Raw genomic sequence first — 21645 nt, 5'->3', positions numbered from 1 at the left:
TTAAAGGCAGAAATTAAACCAAACCAAAGTTAAACAAAAACAAGCCTATATTTTGAATAATCTAATATGGCTCTAGTAACTGTATGCGTCAATTTATTTGGTCTGAAACCGCGCAATTCATCCGGTCCCTTAATGTGTAAATTACACGTGTCTAGTTTGTCCCTCTGTACCTACCGTAACTACGCACAAGTATGGCGGCCTGAGAGTTGTGACAACTGTTTTGATGGTGTAAAGAATCGTTTTTTTCCATTTCTAAAACGTCTTTTGCTCGGAATTCGTGTTTATCTGAACTAATAACCACATTGCGACTCAGGTAAGGGATTGATACAGTATCTTAATGTGTCCGCCTGTCCAAAATAAGGGGCACGTGGGTAAGTTAGTAGCTAGCTAATGAGGCTAGCCAAGCTAATAGCTGTCTTCTCCATGGTACGTAACAAAATGTAACTACAGTTTGCTAGTTAACTGTAAGATTAAACATTTTCACGGTGGCTGTTAGATTGTGTCAGTCGACGTTAATGTTTATCGTCTAGTGTGCGTATGCGGTTAGTGTATCCTCAAAGATAAGAAACACGCGGCTAAGTAGGTTACTATAGCAGTTAACTTTAACGTAAGGAACGTCAGTTTATATTAAATAAACGGTTTAGATACGTACTTACCCAGTCTATACCCGTATTTTTGTAGCTTTGTATGTACGTTATTGTCAATTGCAACAGCTAAGTCAAGGGACTAATTGCGATAAGTATGTTAGGGTAAGTTAATAGTATATTTACTGAGCCAAATTTCGCTCTTAGGACTCAAACGACAAACCTAATATTTTATTACCGGTGGTTTTCAGTGATGTTATCATCATGCATATAAACGTTATAGGCTCAGCGTCTTAGCAGTTAGGTGCTTGACCTGCTTAGTTGGTTATCCCTAGCATCCACTAGTCAAGTGTTTCACTGCCATCATGTAACTTAATAGCCTTTTTCTGTGGCACATTTTCATTTAATGTTGAATAATGAAATACACCAACTGAGAGAGATGTAGTAGAAAAGATGAACAAAAACTCTCTAAATTGATCTTACCGACAAAATCTCTGTCAGAAGACTTTCTCAATAAATGGAACGGCCCAATTTACTGAGGTGTCTCAGTAGACACCAGTGTTCTGCTCTAATCAGCATGATGAAGTTCATTGATTGTACAGGTAATGTTTTCTCCACAGGATTTAAAACAGGGGATGTCCTATTACTTAAACATGTCCATCCTCATACAAAATATTCTGACCACCATTAACTGCATTTATCAAAATCTGAATCTAAACATTTATCCAAACACTGCATTATGTACTGTATATCTGGAGGTATCAGGCTTTTACCTGGTCAGTGAGCAGATGCATTATCAGGGTGACTATCACCAGCAGCTAGGGGACTTGTATTGCACATAACCAGACAGTAAGGAGGCAACACACTACTAAAATGAAAATTGAAATGAAGTGAAATTTAAAATTCCACATAATCTCTGGGATTCAACCATAGTCTATTAATACCTGTCCATTTCAGTTCAAAAAATGCCAAATATTCACTGGTTTCAGCTTCTTAAATATGAAAACTTGTTGCTTTTCCCTGTCTTATAGTTAAGTAAATATCTTTGAGTCCCGGACTGTAAGACAAACAAAACAAAACATTTGATGACATTTCCTTGGTCTTGAGAAAGCTGTGATGGACATTTTGGTCAGTTTTATTGGCCAAACAACTAATTAATCAATCAAGAAACTAATCTGCAGAGTAGCCAAAAGTCTGAGCAGTGCGATATTTGTTGCGCTTGCAAATTAAAGGTAAGTCTTATGTGTCATTTGATCTTACACTGCTACCCAGCCTTGTTGGCATTCATGCCCACCTTCACTAATTCATCATATCACACATCATGTTATCCTATTGCCTGACGTTTTGATATGAAGAAAGGAAGATCCCAATGCACTAAAGAGCAGTCAAACTGACCTATTATAACTGCTATACCAGCTGCTATAACATGGATATTGGCTGTGTATCAGCTGATATGGCTCATGAATGATCTGCAATCAATATCAGCAACAAAAAAAAATTCAGGAAAGAAAGTCTTGGCAATAATGCTGTGCTGACCAAGACTTTGTCTGATCTTCAGACAAACATGCCGTCTGCCTGTGACTCTCTGATTGAAGACATTGAGGACATGGTGTCTGCTAGTGACCCCACACCTCATGAGAGACAGTCTGCTAGAAAGAGCATCATACCGAGGTCCAGGAAGAAAAAAGAGCTGAGCCATGAGGAGCTTCAAGCTGACAGGTATGTCAAATCTTTGAAACAGCAATACAGAAGTTGAGGATGTGATTTTATTGTGATATTGCTTTTGTATACAACATGTTTTAGGCTGATGACGGCAAAGTCAGTTCTAAATTCCTACTAAGTCACATAGTAGTTGGGCAACTAACAATTGATCAGGCCCCCGAGTTCAGATGACTGCTAGTCTTGCTACCAGTCTGTCTTGATTTCAAGCCTATCAATAAATAAAATGGATTATGATACGTGTGGATGATATGTTGACTATAATATTTCATTATTTCCTTAATAATACTGATTAAGATGTGAAACAATCTTAGACAAAACTGATATGGCTCACTTAATCCATATCCAAGACAGATCTGACATATTGTTGCCTTTTAGTTCTGGTCTGTTTCTTGTTCACACAGACTTATTACAAATTAACCTAGTTATGTAAACATTAATCCATATGGACCAACAAGTGTCTCATTCATTGGATAGTTATGGTGACTGGCATCTTGTATCATCAAGGCTAAATTGATCTGCTGGGGAAAACTTAAGTCATACAGCACTTTACTGCTCCTTGTTCATATTTAACTTTGGTGATACAAACATCTAATGAAGAAATGATTGATTGTCATCATTGTTTGATGAGTTTGCCACGTGATTGCATTCACCGGCCACTTTATTAGGTACACCTTGCTAATACCGGGTTGGACCCCCTTTTGCCATCAGAACTGCCTTAATCCTTAGTGGCATAGATTCAACAAGGTACTGGAAACATTCCTCAGAGAGTTTGGTCCATATTGACATGACAGCATCATGCAGTTGCTGCAAATTTGTCAGCTGCACATCCATGATGGGAATCTCCACATCCCAAAGGTGCTCTATTGGATTGAAATCTGGTGACTGTGGAGGCCATTTGAGTCCAGTGAACTCATTGTCATCCCAGTAGATCAGTAGTTTCTGAAATACTCAGACCAGCTCGTCTGGCACCAACAACCATGCCACGTTAAAAGTCACTTAAATCACCTTTCTTTCCCATTCTGATGCTCGGTTTGAACTGCAGTAGATCGTCTTAACCATGTCTACATGCCTAAATGCATTGAGTTACTGCCTTGTGATTGGCTGATTAGAAATTTGTGTTAATGAGCAGTTGGACAGGTGTACCTAATAAAGTGGCTGGTGAGTGTATAATGATGTACAGGTAAAAACAGGACAAAAACTGCTAATTTTATGTTTTGTTGGAGAACTGCTAAATTACACTGTATAGGACACAAACTTAATACACCTCTGTATTAGCTTATTTTCACTTTTTCATATTTGAAGGAAAATACACCATATCATTGTTAATCTACATCCCAAAATCCCTAGATTTGTCTGCTTTGCTTTCTTACTATAAACAAACCTCACTATAGCCTGCTTTGAGGAAGTATCAGCCTGCACCAGAGTTTGGTTGAAAGCTTTCCCACCAGCCAAAACAGGTTAGATGTGAACATACCCTTGAAATCTGTCCCACTACAATTAGGCAGTAGACAAAGGCTAAAGCTGAAAAGTCCTGATCAACTGATCTTTTGATTGACATTTTAATGGCAGACTTATGAAAAAAGTTTCGTCTTAGATATAGATTTAACCATTTTATTATTTTCACACTTCATATTTCATTGTTGTGTTTAGTGTGATCCCTGGGACCCAAAAAATCTGGATGAAAACATGGGGCTGCAGTCATAACAACTCCGACGGAGAGTACATGGCTGGACAGCTAGCTGCCAGCGGATACAAGATCACTGGTAAGAGATTGTTTAATTGTGGTGGTTTGTAGTAAGTCCATTGAGAGCAAAGAACAATACTTATACAAATAGACTCCAATAGAATAATATAGAATGATGGATGGACTTTAGATTTATTGAAGACCAGTAAATGAACAGCTGAAATGGTAAAATTGTGTAATTATTATGATTCTATCTTAGGTTACTATAAAACTGATGTCATCATTGTTATTAATATTATTAAACACAGGAGGGCACTCTTGCTTTGTAGGTTAGCTGTACCTTGTGTGTCACTCCAATGAAAGGCTTTGTTTTTCCCTGAATTAAGTTTAGCAGGCTGTGTACCGTCCTCGACAAACTCAACCAAGCAAGTATATTTGGTAAATGATGGTTGATTTGAGGGTTTGAATATCATGTTTGAAGTCTGCAGAACTTGAGCGCAAAGCCTGCAAGTGAGGCTCAACTTAGGCTCAAGTCCACTGAGAACCAGCCTTACATGTAACCATAGCTGGATAATATATCAAATCTACCAGCCTCTTAAACAACTTATTTTTTCAGCTGAACAGTTTGACTAGAGTGTGACTTATAAAGGTGTTTTTTTTTTGTTTTTTTTTTTTTGCCAAAATAGCAGGTTAAGTTAGGAAAACTGTGATATGACTGGTCAAAGTATGAGCCAATGGAATATAATTTACATTTTGTTTTTCCTGCTGATGTATGCACAGTACTAATGTATTTGTTGATGTTGGATATTTTCATACTCATTCAGTATGACACTGAAAACTCCACTTGGTAACACTGTTTTATCCACTCTGTAAAACCCAGTTAGTTAAACTGGCAATAGACCGTTTTTTTTGCTTTAACTTATCATAAAGTAAAAGCTGATTGCACAGTGTCATGGCTATAGAATAATGACACCATCTGCATTTAAATGGGTTCCCCATGAGCCTGGCTTTCACTAGGAAATTTGGTTTTATGTCTCCATAATAGACTAAATGAATGAAATCAAGCTTTTTCTCCTAATGTTTTCTTCTACTCCCGCTCCACCCCGACTCCAACCCCTGCTGTAGTTTCTTGTTTGTGCGAAGCAATACTCAAACTATGTTATTACTCCATATAAACTTGTGACAATTTCACTTTACCTCTTCAGCGAATGTGCTTCTTTCTTCTCTCTTTCTAAAGTGGTGCTGATTGTTTCTTCAAGGAAATTTGGAAACAAATGTGGCGTTTTCTTTGTTGTTGGTAGTTGGTGGGCTCTCAAGAAAACAGAAAGCGATCCTTTTGTCTGATAGTGGCGCCAACAACATTACCACTTGGAAATGCTATGGGGGGTGGAAAATTTGTCTGTTTCCACTTTAAATAAAGACCAAGGTATTTCAGTAAGGCAGCTAGTGTTGTTGAGTTGTTTTTTTTTTTCACAAATTGGGACATGAAAACATATGTTTCTAAACCTCCGTTCTTGATTTATTTTTCTTCAGGTGGATGTTTTAAAGCCTACATGTAAAATACTGATTTTCACATTATTGAATCTAGTGTAAGCAAATTTTGTAAAAATCTGCATGTGTGTGTTGAGATCCTGTGTTTATTACAGGCTGTTAGAAAGAAGTGGTGTTCTGGTGCCGGGCCGCATATGATTTGCTGTGCAGTAGATTCACGTAATGAGTGTTTGCATTGCTGTGTGTGTGTGTGTGCGTGTGCGTGTGTGTGTAGGAGAGAGACAGAAGAAGTTAATATTAACCCCTCAGGCATTTCTCTCACCATGGGGTCTCCACAGCCTTAGAGAGACATTAATCACACACTTCAAAAATGCAGATGTACTCACTCACTCACTCACACACACACACACACAAGACACAATTTACTCATGAACAAAGGCCAACACTCCCGTCCCCCCATCATCTGGTAGCGTAGACCCTTGATCTCTTTATCTTTCCCACCTCTCTTTGTTTTTAACAGTTTTCTGGGTCCCTTGAGCTTGTCTCAGTTCCAACCTGTCTCTCTCTCACACTGTCTCTCTATTTTGTTGTCTCTCACTCTCCATCTTGACACAGTAAGATTTCCTGTGTCAAAGCATCCACTAAGGCTTGATGTTTAGCGTGGTAATTTACATTTAACTGCCAGATGTCTATCTTGTATAGCTTAGTTCTGTATTTTTATCTCACTATATCGTTAGTTTGTATTTTGTACTGTATTTTTGCCTCATTACTTGAAAATGACTGTTACACAATGTCATTTTGCAGAACCGCACTACTGGGCTCACATTTACCCGCCAGATGTATATCTTGTATATCTTCGTTCTATATTTTTATCTCACTATTTTTTATTCTTTTTGTCTTATATTGTTAGTTGGTATTTTTTGTTGTTTTTTAGCCTCCTTACTTGAAAGTTGTTCTTTCTTGCATGCCCTTGTGTTTCCACCCTTTGAGCTGCTGGAAATGTAAATTTCTCTTTGGAGATTAATAAAGTATCTATCCATCTATCCATCTATCCATCCATCCACCCATCCACCCATCCACCCATCCATCCACCCACCCATCTCCAAACTTGTCTTAACGTAGGTCTGATTTAACTCTTAATTAATTTAGAGGAATGGTGGCAATTGCCTTTCAGGAAGTGAGTGTGATGAAAACCTATTTGTCGTTATAAAGAGTTGTTCACTATTACTACTTTGAGTTCTGTATGAGAATATCTGCCTGTCTCAGAGTGTGATTACACTACATAGTTTCTCTGCTTGTCTTAAGGTCCTCAGCAGAGAGTATTTTCAAGACGGTTTGTAATACACTCTATGGCCGTAAGGTTAAAAATGGCTGTTATGGAAACTGAATTTTTCTAAACTCCGGATTAGGTTTGTTGTTGTCTCCTTGTCTTCTTAAAGTATGACAATGCTGTGTCTGTGAGAAAGACACTGAACACTGAAACAGAATAACAGGTGTTGTGGATATTTACAAGGGTCAAAGAAAATGGGTCACAGCTGTACTAGTTTAGATGTTTTAATGGCTTTCATGTTGGCTTTGCATATAATTTGCACAACTTCATGCAACTGTAAGAGGCTGTGATGGTGGTTCACGATTTGCTTTGCATTGGTATGGGCTACCTGGTTTGTCCCTCTGCTTGTAGGGTTATGTGTAGGCTTACCTCACTGACACCAGGATTACTTTCCTCTATGACTGACACTGTTCTGATTTGATGCTGCAGCTGATGTTAACCATCAATATGTGTTTATCTGTTTGTATTTGTGTCTTGGTTGTGTTCATATTGTAAGTATAGCACAGTTATAACAACACAACCACTGCTGACACAGGTTAAAGTGATGGCTAGATATATAAATGTTTATAAATGAGGTGCTGTCACAGACATACTGGTTTTAATATTAGTGTTAGTGTGTTTTTGTGTCTGTGTGTGTCCTATAGGTAACAAAGCAAAAGAGCAGTCCTGTGTTATTTACCACTTCAATTAATATGATTGTTTACCCTACTGTGTAGCTCAGAGATGACTTTATCCTTCACTGATGAATCTTCAGAATTCTCTGCCTGGTTGGCTCTTTTTCTCTCTCACTCCCCTCTCAACAAAGTACTTTAAAGGTCAGTATCTCTCTGCTAAAGCAAAAGGATTATTTTGGTTTCTGTCTTTTCATTTGTTTGTTTCCCTGACTCCTTTTCTGTCTCATTCTCCTGCATCACTTTTTTTGCTTTTCTTTCTACCCCCCTCTAAATTGCCTGTCATGGCCAGAATCAGAGGAGGTTACACTCAGGACAGGCTGTGATTGTTTTGAACAGTATAGTATGGAATGCAATGCAGTCTTGAATGGTATGAAATTGTTGGTAGTGCAGTGGGAAGAGTGGAATAGTCTGGAATAACAAGGACTGAGTTGGTCTCCTCAAGGATGCAGTGTTTAGTCTTTGCCCAGATTGAACATGAGTACTTCGAGTAGCTTGAACATTATCATTTGTGTGTCCCTCTCCAAAACAACCGTTGAAAATGGTGACATCATATGAATGTCAGACTGAAAAGTCTGTGTATTGTCTGTCGTTCTGATCCGCAGTGTCGATCTGCAGAGTTTAATGAAAGAGTGTGGACAAAGACAGAGCTCCCACTGCTCTGAAAACATGACATCACCTTCTCTCCCTCCCTCCCTCTTATCTTGCCTGCCTGGTTTCTCTCTTTCACACCCCCTGTACTCTTCTGTCCCTCTTTCATCCCCCTCTCCGACACTTTCTTTCTTTCTTAAACTATGACATCACCTGGTGTGAGACGTAGTAGCAGTTCTTGCCTTGGCCTCTAGGTGGCAGCCTTGCCTCATGGAAAGAGCTTTTTGTTGGAAGAAGAAATGCACGCTGCAGTATCAAGATGAGGTCATCCTCCTGAAAAACATACTCTGTGTTCTCATTCATAGTTTTAAAAGTTGCAACTTTCAGTCCTTAAAGGCTGCACATTATATGATTGTTAATGGTAATAAAATGAAGCCAGCTGTTTATTCACCTAAATCAATCTAATGTATTAATGTATGACTTCATATAGTCTTTTACATAACAAGAACCTAGTTGATTAAGGTTTAATGTGAAGTGCCTGTAAAAAGGTTGGTGTTTTGATAAGGGAGACCGCACCTCATTCTTCAGCTGTGGAAAGCTTGTTGGCATGCACACGCACATGCACACATATGTGAAAGACATGAGTATTTATTCACATAAAATGGCCAAGGCTGGTGATAAACAACCAGCCTGTTATTTTATTCAGTTATGAAATATAATTTATTTAATCATTCAGAACAATCTAAAGAGGAAATGTCTCCCCTTTCTCCTTAGGGCTTTTGTCTTGGTCTGTTTTTCTTCACAACTGCTGAAACCTACTCTGGTAACCTGTGTCACTTCACCTCTCTGCTTTCATTGTCTCCACACTCGTTATGCCGCCTTTATTTGTTCAGCCTGCCTCCTTGTGAGTTGTTGTCCCTCTGTACAACCAAAGAGGGCACTGTTTACCCATGATGATACTGCACTGATACAAATGAACCACGTTTGAGCAGCAGAGCAATGTGCTGGATAGTGACTTCATAGAAAGGCGTGTATGCTCACACATGGGCACGCGCACGCATGCACAGACAGATACACGCACACACACACACACACACACACCCTTCATGGAAAGTCACACCAGGATATTTTGATTGTTTTTGGCTGCTCTCCTCCCCTCCCAATCTCCTCTCTGCCAGCCAGCCGCACACACAGCACTTCAGTTATGATTTTACATACCGGTTAGGCAAAATTACTCCCTGGTACACAATGTCAGCCAAATCAGCCGTTCTCAGTTCCTGGTTTGGACACAGACGGTTGGAGGATATGAGTTCCAGAGAGAGGGTGTAAGCTGTTCTGATAAAATGATATGAGGACTTTATTGATCAGCAGGTATTACAGGTGTTACTGTGGATAGAAAAGGCCAGAGGTGTAACATAGAATTTAATTTTACTGTGCCTTTTGAACTGCATTGAAATCATTATGGGTCAAATAAAAGGAAATGATAATAATAATTCTACATGTGTATATATGTATATATATAAATATATATGTGTGTATATAAAAATATATATGTATATGTATGTATGTATATGTATGTGTTGGAAGATATATGGATTAGCAGGTATCATAATATGCTTTTGTCAGTAAATGCATTCTGTGCATGCATGTTGCACAGCAGGAAGAGAAATATACAGCTTATTTCTTAATATAGATGTATTGGCATTGACTGTAAAGTGTTACATACCCTATGGTATGTGGCATTTTTTTCCATTGCCCAGGATATTTCTGATAATTTAGAAATTTAAGCTGAAACATTGTCATACTGTTCTGATTCAGCTCATACTGCATTCGTGTTACAAGCGCTTCTGCTGCTCTGTGTGATTGTATTACATCACTGTAGAGTATTCTCACTCTGAGTGTGTGTGTACCTCGCATACATGCCGTCTCATTCATAAAACGGAGTGTGTGAGGATCTTCTGATTGGCTGACTGTGTGCTACGCAACATTACACGCCGCAATGTTATAGCCAATGAAAACTTACAATGTTCTCTCTGACTCCACCTCTCACATATACACACGTTAGCACACACAGCCGGCTCGCACACACATTTCTTCGCCTCACACACAGTTGCAGATGTGGTGGGAATTGATATTGTACAGGGGGAATGTTTGAGAGACAGCACAGTTTTTGACAGCTGTCATTCTGCAAGATTAAACATATCACCTGGTGTGTGTACACGTGTGAGAAAGACTATATGCTCGCTCTGTCTTTCTGCTGTCTCGCGACAGCGTGCTTCAGACAGTCCTACTTTGCTGATTGAGAGAGGGAAAGGGGTGAGAAGAGTGAAGGGGAAAGCAATATAAGGAAAGACGAGGGAAGCGTCAGCGGGAATGGGAGGAGGGTGCTGGGATGAAGGGTACAGCCGACAGAGACAGATGCACTTGAAGCCAAAATCAGCCAAAGCGATGGTTGGAAAAAGGGAGGCGAACAGGGAGGGCAGCATGCTGCCAGGGAACACGAACTAGACTCTGGCAGATCTGCAGAAACGGGAAATAGAGAGATGGATAAATGGAGGAATTACAGAGTCGAGAAAGGCACAGCGACACAAGAGATGTAAGGAGAGAGAAAGTCAGTGCATTGCAAAACGAGGTTAAGTGAATGGGAAAATGGAAGTTAGCAGCAATGGACATAGATATAAATCAAATTATATTTATTGTGTGGAACTGAACTAGAAAATAATTATACATAGAAATAGAACAGAAGTATGATTTATGAATGTCTTTAGAAATAAAGACATTTTCAACATTGCATCTAAACTGGAATGTATTAAAAATGTATTAAAATATGATACTCTGAAGTTCAGAGTGAACGTTTGACAGGTAGACACACTGTTAACATATACATGTGAATTTGTAATTATTTGTATAGCAGCATGAGGGTTAAAAAAAATTGGATGTTGAAGTTATCATTTTGCAAAACAGGTGTTGTTCTTTGTATGGGGATTTTGAAATCACACAAAACTACTTCATGGCATTTATGTTTCGCTATCTTACTTTGTACTTCATCAGAATAGGTGTGTTGTTGTTTTCTAATGTCACTGTAATTATTACAATTTCAGTCCCAAACATGGGACACACACACACACACACACACACACACACACACACACACACACACACACACACACACAGTTTCCATGACTTTGAAATTCTACAATTAGACCCATGAGTCCAGGCAGTCAAGTGTAACCATTTAGAAGCCCGGAGATTAGAGCGATCCCAAGGTGTGTGTGTGTGTGTGTGTGTGTGTGTGTGTGTGTGTGTGTGTGTGTGTGTGTGTGTGTGTGTGTGTGTGTGTGTGTGTGTGTGTGTGTGTGTGTGTGTGTGTGTTGATCCTACAAGGTGACCCACGTGTAGGCAGCACCCAGTAACCATTTAGGCCATGGGAGTGTGGATAGAGGAGAAGAGGGAAACAGGATATCTTGAGGAAAGGAGGGATCACTTCTCAATCTAATCCATTGATTACTCTGAGGAGATGAATTTTGACAGCATCGAAAACTGACCTGATGAGAACAAACATTTCAGCAAGAAATTGTCATGGGAGTTGAAAACCACAAAATCAGTCAAATCGGGTTATTGATGTCATCCTTTTTGGGATTTCTTTAGATCTTAGCTACTTTACTAATTAATTCATAGGTAAATAAATAGATAGTTAAAACAACAACACATCAATTTCCCACTAGTGATTGTAAGGCTAGAGGATATAAAGATCTGCTTTACTGCTAGTAGCTGATCCCCATATGTGAGAATTAGGGTTAGGGAAGAGAATTACAGCCGACTGAAAGAGAGACCACTCCTCGTTTGTATGAGGAATAACAAAAAACAGTTGAATCCCCGAAGGTTGGTGATACCTCACCCTTGTTTCTCAACCCAGAAAGAAGCTAGAAACATAGGAGAGGAAGAATGATGGAAGCAAGAATCACTGTTCCAGTCTTCCCTCTGTCCATTCATTTTTTAACTCGAACTTTCATTTCTCTGATGAAGAAAACTAGAGATAAATGAAGGGAGAAGTTGAATAGGAGCTGCTTCCCTCTAGAGGACGGGAGCGTATTCCCTATTCCCAGCAGAAGCCTGCAAGCCAGTCAACCCCCTGTTATCCTAGGAATACTGGCCTCATTCCACAGGGATTGGGAATACCCTGAAGGGATATAATGGGAATATCATGGAGGGGATGTGAGTAATGGGATAAGGCAAGAGCTGAGGGAATGGCTTGGGGGTGGAGGGGATTGAGGAAGGGAGGGGCTAGGAGGATGTCTGGAAAGGGGAAGAGGGGTTAGGCCAGGTTTTGCTCACATCTAAAGTGTTGATCCTTAAATCAAAGCAGGGAGATGGTGCTTTCTGGGGGGCCTAATGGCAAAAAAAATGAACGCTAACAGCCTACAGGTTGACAGTTCAAATCTCAGAGCAAAACATCCACACGGCGAAGGAGATTTAAGGAGTCGTGCTTGTCCTTCCCGTCAACAAGTCGCATCAGGTGCCATTTAACAAGGCATTTAACCCCCAGCGTCTCAACTTGAGCTGCTCAGTGGGCAACACGACATGCCTGTGGATGTGTTGGGCAGCTCCCAGTTGTGTGTATGTAACCCACCCTCCATTCCCCCTGTCTTGCCAGCTCATGTCTGTTAATAGGAATGCAGATAGTGTTTTCTTGGGCAACTGTGATGCCTAAACGATACTTTTTGTTAATATAATTGTGTGTATATATATATGTTATTGTCAACATGAAAAAGACACAACCACAACCAGAACAACAATGAATTACTCCTACTAAAAGTGATAAAAATCTGTGTAACTAAAGCTTGGTATAGCTTATTCTTGTGTGCTGTAGAGCTCCACTGTTTTCCAGAAACCGCTGAAACACATCAGTGTGCCACATTGTATTACTGGCTGAAATGTTCCTTCATTATGATTAACATTGGCATGTAGTTTATCTTGAGTCAATTCCATACACACCATCTTACTGCTTTGAACACTCTGCAACAAATCTTTGGCAGAAACGTGTCCCCAACTAATTTCCCTGCACTATTTACTCCTGCTTGAGTAATGTTTGCTAAAAACTGTAGTGCCCTATTGGGCAATAATGAAGTGCAACTATTTTGTGCTTGTGGTTTGTTTTTAAAGCCCCTACACACCGATAACACACCTCCACAGGCATTCTTCCTCATGTTGCTTGATAAGACCTCCTCTCAGGAATTTGAAGGCATGTACAAAACGTGCATAGCACTACCCAACTTCAACCTGACTAGAGGTCTAATCGGCCAGAGTTATTGTGTTGGGCCTGCAAAGATTTGCATCTTCAGTAGGACTAAATGGACTAGACAGACTGGGGAAGTCTCATACTATTATAGACAGACTAATGCATTGTGGGTTTTTGTCTTTTCATCGCATTTTTTTTTTTTGCCAATAAGACAAAAATTAAATATCTATCCACTTGTTGTTTTTTGTTAGGCATGTGACATTATGCTGAAGCCTCCTTTAATTCAAATAGCATTTGCCTTCTTCAACCTGTTCTTCAACCTAGAATGCGATGTTGCATTGAGAGTTACACTGACAAATGTAAGACAGAGCAAACAATGTGTTAATTAGCACAGGATGAATTGACTTTTATTCACATAATGACAATACAAACTGCCCTCATTTCAAAATGTCAATGTTGTTATACAAATACTTAATTTGTTCAGTGGAGTGATGTTGGGGACTCACTTAACTTTCCTCTCTTGGAGGACAAACAGTGCAATATTGTATCAGACTCCTTGACAGTAGAGCTAAAAAGACCAGAGCAAGAGGATCTATGTGCTTTGACATTTGACAACTCATTGTCACTTTCTCTGTTTTTGAATAATTAGCTTGTCTGTTATTTTACTTTTTAGTCTTTCTCACTTCTAATTTGTCCTCTCCTCTTTGTTTTCACTGTCATCTGGACCCAAGAAGGAAAACAAATGTAATTTCTCTCATGAAGAGGAAATGAAAGCTTGAAAGACATTAGTAATTAAAGTGGCATGCCAGACTGTTGGTGTGGGTGGAGAAAGTGTGTGGGTGACATTTGAATAAAAAGCAAAGAAATCGAGAGTTAGGCATTCAAGGACATGTAGTAAATGACTTCTCAAAGCCCCCTTTGAGGTTTTTCTCTTTCCGTCTCTTCCCTTTGGCCCTTTTGGTGTTGTTTTGGAAGATAACCCCTGCTTTCTGTCTGAGTGTCCAATGTTCAGCCATCAGTGCCATTACTTGCTGACCACTCACTGAAATGGAAAGCAGGGGTGACCTGTATCATTGGGTGTAGATCTGCATATGAGGCTACCTGCTGAAATGAAAGCACTGGCTGCCTGCCATTGAAGAGAGAAAAGTGTGAGTGTTTGGGTGTTGTATGACTTTATGAGGTTTGTTAGGACCAGTCAGAATGTCAAACAAAGGAATAAGGGAGTACTGTGCTAGGTTTAAGAATTCCTCGTAAGTATTTTAATACAAGACAGTGTGTGTGAGTGTGCTTGGGGATGTGTGCACTTCTGTCCTTTTGTGATAAATTAATTCTACATGTGTCTCTGTCTGATCTCTCCTTCATACATATAAATGAATGAGCTATGTGCTAGATTTCCATGTGAGAGCACAGATATTAGATAAAGTGGATTTTAAAAGCCGCGGATGATTTGAGCAGTGAGTTTAATTCGAATCCTCATCGGACGAGGTAACCTTGATCACCAAGCAGAAAAGATGACTTGACTGGAAGCATCGGCAGGACCTTGCTTGACCAAGAGAAAAATTGTGAATGAATATAAGTGTTTGTGTGTGGGTGGTCATCCTCAGGTTATCGGCCTAATAGCTTGTCTGCTGTCCACTCTGCAAGGCAGGGTGTAGACAAGTTATAATTGAGCTTGAATTTGCTTGAAGGTGTGTGTGTGTGTGTGCGTGCGTGCGTGCGTGCGTGCGTGCGTGCACAGAAACCTTTATCCACTTTCCATCAAGGCAACCACTTCTAATTCACTCATATGTTCTTACTGTGCTTCCTTTCTTTGAGGCTCTCACTCTCATCCGGCCGTGCTCTTCTCTCTCGTCCTGTAGTTATATTAGCAGTATAGATCTATACAGGGGAAAGTTAACAGAGTAAATACAGGTAATGTTTAGCCAGGAATGAGATCGATAGCTATCTATTGATTAAACATTAAGTGTGGCCACAAGTCATTTCCTTGCTGTCTGTGTGTGTCTGTTTGTGTTGGAAAATCAATGCTTTTGGAAGAGCTTGGTTGCTAAAATGTATCGGGATGTATTTTTTTGCAGTATTCAGACCAAGCCAGGAATGACGCCAGGCTGGCTGGATTTCATCCCAAAATACACTAATAAGGTCGACCGAAAGGAAAAGGTGGTCATTTATATTGTTATTTATTCTGTGCTTCTGTTTCTGTGCGTCTCATTTGCATTCCACACTCAGTGGCTGGATCAAACACACGAGCACACAGATACATGCACATACAGAAGCGTGTGAAGTTTATTGATAATCCGAGGCTTTCCACATGGCAGACAGATGGCTCTTCTAATCTTCCAGACAGACACTGCCTTTTGATATCTGATCTGATCTGATGATTACTGTGTGCATGCGCACGCACATGCAGGGGTGTATGTGTATCCGTGTGTGGTTTCCAAGGATGAACTCAATAAATCTGTCCTCAGAAGTCCCCTGCTGGCTCCTGTGTGTGTGAGTGTGTATGGTTTGTCAGCCTTTTGTTGTGTGTAACATATTTTACAGTTGCGGTTTACTTTTGTCATCGCAAGACTTTGGTTGATAGTTGATCAATGGTTGACCAGGGCTGTTATGACAGGCGTATATTTCTGAACTTCATTTTGCCTGTTTTATTGGTCACAGATCAATCATGCTTCAGTATCCTGAGTTTATAAATGAAATAATGTGAATATTTATTTGAACTTTTCTTGGACTGTATACGTTGGAAAGTGAAACGGAAGGGACCGAATGGCTGGCCTTGAAAAGGGGTAATTTTGGTCTTGAGCTCAAGGAGTTACGCACAACCAACCCGAAACATATGGAACCTTACTTTTAAGCTTATAAAACATATGAGCAATATTTAAGTCTGTTTGTGCTCATTTAGCCCACTATACTCAATGTTTCTGCTTAATATAACATTGTGTACAGATAGAAACAGTATGATCAGAGCTCATGCTGTGGGCACTGCCCTCTGTGTGTCCACAAGACATCTACACAGGGAACAAGGCGTTGGTCTTCATTGGTTGGAATTTCACATGTTGGAAATTTGCTGAAACCTTTTGATCTAATGAGTTCACCACTTGATCTTGTTTCTCACAAATCAAAACTGATTACTACATATGACCTGCAAAGTATATGTTGTCATTGTTGTTATGAAGATGTAATAGTATCTGTTCCGTCCTTTGCAATTTTTCATACTGACAAAGTTAGGAAAAATGCCTGAAAAATACATTTTTAGATCAACTTGGCAATGTCATTTTTCTGGGGTGGCTTTACAGTAACAGTAACCACACCTCTCAGTGCCTTCACTTTACAACAGACTTGCTGCGAAGCATGTGCACTAAACATTGATTTTTTTTTACTAACAGTTGCTTTAAGCATAAACATTATCTTAACAAAGCCAAAGAGTTAAGCAGAACAGAAAACAACGAAGCCCCTGCTGCGACAATACCATTTGAGTGACAGGATGACGAATGGCACATAGTGATAAATAAGTCAGTATTATACACAGAAAGTTTGTCATGGTGCTAAAAATTTGAGTGTGGTGCAGTGTTACAGAAACACGTTTTACCAATTTACCAACCTCTTGAAGTGCTGAAATCAACATCACCCTTGCTATGTTAACTCCCGACAAGTCTCACAGCGTTAAGTGCATTGATATGTTGCCGTCTGACTGCCTGTCTCGATGTATTGTAATACGCGAACAGCATGATTGTCTCAGCTTGATTTAGCTTCTGTGACCTGATATCTGATTAAAGAGACTCAGTTGTGTGTAGGAGCTGGATTAGCATATAAAAAGACAGAGACAGGACATCAGATAATTCTGATGCCATCTGCTTTCAGTGGAATTTGTTAGAGGGAGAGGGAGTGTGTGTGTATTTCTGTGTGTGTGCAACCCCTTTCGCTCCTGCTCTCTATCATTGTCCGTGCCACTTTTTTAAGCCTGTTATTTGTATTTGTGAAGCAGATTTTCCTGCCTTTTGCCCTGTTATTTCCATTTTTCCATTTTTTTTTTGTCCTAGAGAAAAGCAGACCCATTATTAGCACTGACTATGAAGAAAGACATCAATTATTTATCATGGAAAACACTTTAAATTGTTCTATTTTGTAATGATTTATTAATTAGGAGACAAATTCTCTGGCTTCATGTCTGCCCCACCTAGCTAATGTATTCATGTGCAGATGCATGGAGGCACACATGCAAACAAGCATATACGTGTGCACAAACAGACTCACACACACAAATGCTGTAGGCACATTTGTGCTATTAAAACACTTAACACACACTAACAGTTCCACAGGAGTATTGATTGAGATGCCCATTGTAATTTCTCTTAAATCAGATTTTAATAAATACTGCAATTTTCTTGTTCGAATACAAAGATGGCAGCGGGATTGAGCATATGCATTTTTAATGAGACTCAGCAGTTTAGAAGTGGTGTGGAAATACCATGCTACACTCGTGGGAGAATGACAGGAAAGAATAATGAGAGGGTATGGATAACATTAATTTTGTATAACTGATAAACCAAAAAGCTATTGTTAAAATAATTTTTACGTTTAGTCAGACATTCTAGCCTTTAAATTTAAAGTCTTCAGTTTGGGTATACTTGTGTTCATTTACAGAACTTATTCAATGAATCAGGCATTTTTTTGCTTGATTCCTACAATCATAAGAACCCTGCACATTTTTAACATTTGGTACCCTTGTGTACAATGTCCTTATTCCTCTTTGTCTCTCAATATATTGTCAACAGATGTTACATTTCGTAGTGGCTCCTCCACTAATCAGAGGGTTGGTGGTTTGACCCCTGTCTCCTACAGTCTACATGTCAAAGTGTCCTTGGGAAGATACTGAACTAGCTAGGCTAGCAATTTATGCTAGTGGAACTAGAACATGTGTGTGAAGTGTTTAGGTCTACATATTTTCAGCTGAACAGCTCTCTAATCACCAGTCTACCTGCCAACATCCACATTCCTTTCACTGCTCAGTGCTAAGCACATCAGCAACAAGCTTGTGTGTGTGAGTGTGTGTATGTGTTGGAGGGTAGAGGCTGTGATTAAAAGCTTTGCAGTGTTCATTTGAATGTGGTGGCATTACAGGTAGAGAGATCAGGTGATGTGTTCAGGGCAACACTGGGTTTCAATTAAGAGCATTATAGTGATTATTTCTAATATGGTGTAACGGCAGGTGGAGACGAGACGGTGTGTGTGTGTGTGCGCGTGTGTGTGTGTGTGTGTGTGCGTGTGTGTGTGTCAGTGATGCATGTAATTTGAGGAGACATTGCCAATTGAACAAGGTGGTCCACTAAGCTTATCATGTGCTGTGCGTGCACAATGTGTTTCCTCCAGATTAATTTGTTACATCTAGCTTTCCCCCCTTTTTTATTTTTATTTTATGAACAACCCAGCTCAGCAAACTGTGTGCCTGAATGTGTGTGTGTTTGTTTATCGAGCCTTCCCTCAGCGTTCTTTATATTTTCTCTTCACACTTTCAAAGAACATCTCTTATAAGTGTCTCTGTCTCTTGTGTCTCTCTGTCCCTGTCCATGTCTCTCATGGTGAATCTTTCTGATGTATTTCCAACTTTCCTGGATTTTACTTGAGTCTGTCTCAAAGTTGACAGATCCTTTCTTCTTTCTCTTTGGTATCTCCATCTTTCTCTTGGTGTACTCATGTCTAACCTTTCTCTCTTTTTATTTGACTTGCCTCCTTCCCACATTCAAATGGCATCTCTTACTCTTACAGCCTTTGTCTTTCTCCCTCTGCCTTCATCTCCACACTGATCCTCTAATCAGCAGCCAGCAGTGGCTGGGGTTTACTTTTGAAATTACATGCCGTGCCTCCCATTCTCCTTGTCTCCTCCTCTTGTCTAATGTCTTGAACATCCTTTCTTCCTTTCCTCTCGTCTAGCCTCTCTCTGTGTGATAGTTGGAGAGTGAATATTATAAAGGTACGAGAGTCTGGGGATGGCAACATGAGCTGGCTTCAAACCCACGACATCATAAGGACACGTTATGTGCCTCTGCCTACTAAGCCACCTGGAAACCCCGCTATATTCTCTGTAACAGAAAAATAAAAGCTCTCTGCGTCTGGGCTATTTGCATACTATTTGCATATGAACCCCAACTGGCTGTTTTTGGAATGCCAAGAGGCTAAATTCAGTATTTATTACCCGGGCCCATAACTAGTTTTCACTTTTCTGTGGCATTTGCATCTGATTTGCATGTCCCAGAGCTTGGATCTGGGAATTAGGGGCCAGATGACCTAAATTGTTTCAATTCCACCCAGAAATAAAAAAGCAGTGGAAGGTCTAATTATTACTATTAATCGAATTAGGACACTTTACATGTGGAGCGTAAATATGCAAAGGGGTTATTAGCTGCAATAGCAAGCTGAGGCAACTCGCTCTTAATGCAAACTGCTTTAGCATGGAGATAATAAAATTGTGTGTGTGTGTGTGTGTTCGGATATCTTGGGGCTGAGCAGTTGGCTGGATTTCCCACCTTGCGTCATCACTTCCTTTCCCAACTATACTGATCAAAAGACTCTTTTTTTCTGTTTTAGGGAAAACAACTGTTCTGTATTTAACTCCCAAAGATATCCATTTAAACTTTAATTAACCACGGTAGGTTTGGGTTGGTTTTCGATTTTTGCCAGTCCAGTCCAGAGAAGTTTAAATCAGGGTGATTTTCATCATGAGACGTTCGGGCAAATTAAAAGTAGCCTACATCAGCAACCTGTGCCAGCGGTGCTAAATCCAGCTTGTGTTGCATTAGTAATCATTAATATGACAGCGTGATTAACTTCCTTGCGTCAACAATGTTGTATATGACACCAAAGTATGTTGTGTATGGCATAATATCTCTGGAATGCTGCATGCTTGAGACTTACTGTTTTTTTGCCCAGAAGGATACTATTGTGCTGTTTCAATAAGGGTCCAGTGTGATCTTATCCCTTTCAGAAGCTCAAGTTGCACGAGGTCGTCTTATTTTGTTAAAAAGTCAAGTTGATTGGTTGCGGTGAGACATAAAAACACGTTGTGTCACTCAGTTGTCCTGATTTTGGTGCTGCTACACTCTCATTCATGGGTTCTCATGATGTTCCACTTGGGAGAAGTTATGTCATGTGCGACACCTAATGATCTATTCGTAATAACATCTCATGTTGTTATTCATATGATGTGGTCTTCGCTTTAGTATCAAAGCATTTTGAAAATTTTTACATCAGCATTGCAATCAGCATTGCATTGCCTGTGTTCATAAAGAGCTGGATAGGCTGACTGTGGCTATGCAGACCTGATCTCATCAGTACATGCAGTACTTCTGAGTACTACATACTTTCATGTTTTTCTGTCAAACATGAGTGTGGTTGCTCTCCCCTGCACAAAAACTAGTCTTTCTTTCCTTCAGTCAATAAACAAACTGCTCAAACTGATAATGAATAGGGCACCTACAGTGAAAGGGATTTAAGAGAAGCTGTCAGACATGCACCCCTTTACGCTAATCTGACAGCAATTTAACATGTCAGTTCTCCGAATAAGCACCCTGGTCACATTAACGTAAAAGTCAGTCACTCTGGCCAGTTTCACTAGGTCAGAGTGAGTAACCCAGTACAAGTCTGAATTGAATGTTGTTGGATTAATGGATTGAAGGCTGCAGCTACATAAGGTAAAACATGCAGGGAGAAAAAACATAAACAAACATAAAAAGCAGAGAGAGAGATTAAATCCATGTCTTGTACTGCCTTTAAGATCATTGTAATAAATATATTCTCTCAATTGTCTATTCTGCACAAAATTGGTTTTAAAACTAGGAAGCACTGTGTAAGCCTGTTTGAAGATAATGAGGATCTTCCTATATCAAATAAATATCTAAAAAAATATTTTTCACTTTGTGGTGCTACTGAAGAGGTTAATAAAGCCTTCATGTAATAATAGAAGTGTAATTCATGCCAACTGTGTAGATGAATAAATGAATATCCAGCAAAAGGCATCTAAACTGATTTGGAATGCTACTCTGAAATATTTGCAGTTTCACTGTTTTCATAGTTTTCACTGTAGCGAGCCTCCCTTGCACTCACATTGGTTTATTAATTAAGGCTCCAGTGGCAAAATAAGTTTTAAAATCCAGCAATGTTGCAACCAGTGAGAGAAGCCTGAAGAAACCAGAAGCTTCATTAGTTAAACTTTACAAAACAGTTTAACATAAAAATATAACAACATGAACATTTAAATCTGCACACGTTGTTTGGATTCAAGTATATTTTCTAACAAAAGAATATATTGAATTCCATCTAAATGTAAACATTTAACTTTG

At 39.5% G+C, this 21645-nt stretch overlaps 1 protein-coding gene across 1 annotated transcript in view; it reads left to right on the top strand.

The window, feature by feature from the left end:
• The first annotated feature begins 179 nt into the window (after positions 1–179).
• cdkal1 (CDK5 regulatory subunit associated protein 1-like 1) overlaps positions 180–21645 on the top strand; it is a 241300-nt gene continuing 219834 nt past the window's right edge. The window contains exons 1-3 of the mRNA XM_041942774.1: positions 180–313; positions 2143–2303; positions 3957–4069. Coding sequence (XP_041798708.1) covers positions 2149–2303; positions 3957–4069 — 268 coding nt within the window. The 5' untranslated portion in view covers positions 180–313; positions 2143–2148. The remainder of the gene's footprint in view (positions 314–2142; positions 2304–3956; positions 4070–21645) is intronic.

This window comes from Chelmon rostratus, chromosome 8 (assembly GCF_017976325.1).
Source record: "Chelmon rostratus isolate fCheRos1 chromosome 8, fCheRos1.pri, whole genome shotgun sequence".
Classification (NCBI taxonomy): Eukaryota; Metazoa; Chordata; class Actinopteri; order Chaetodontiformes; family Chaetodontidae; genus Chelmon; species Chelmon rostratus.
Note: the sequence above shows the minus strand (reverse complement) of the source record. Positions and strands in the feature narration are given on the sequence as shown.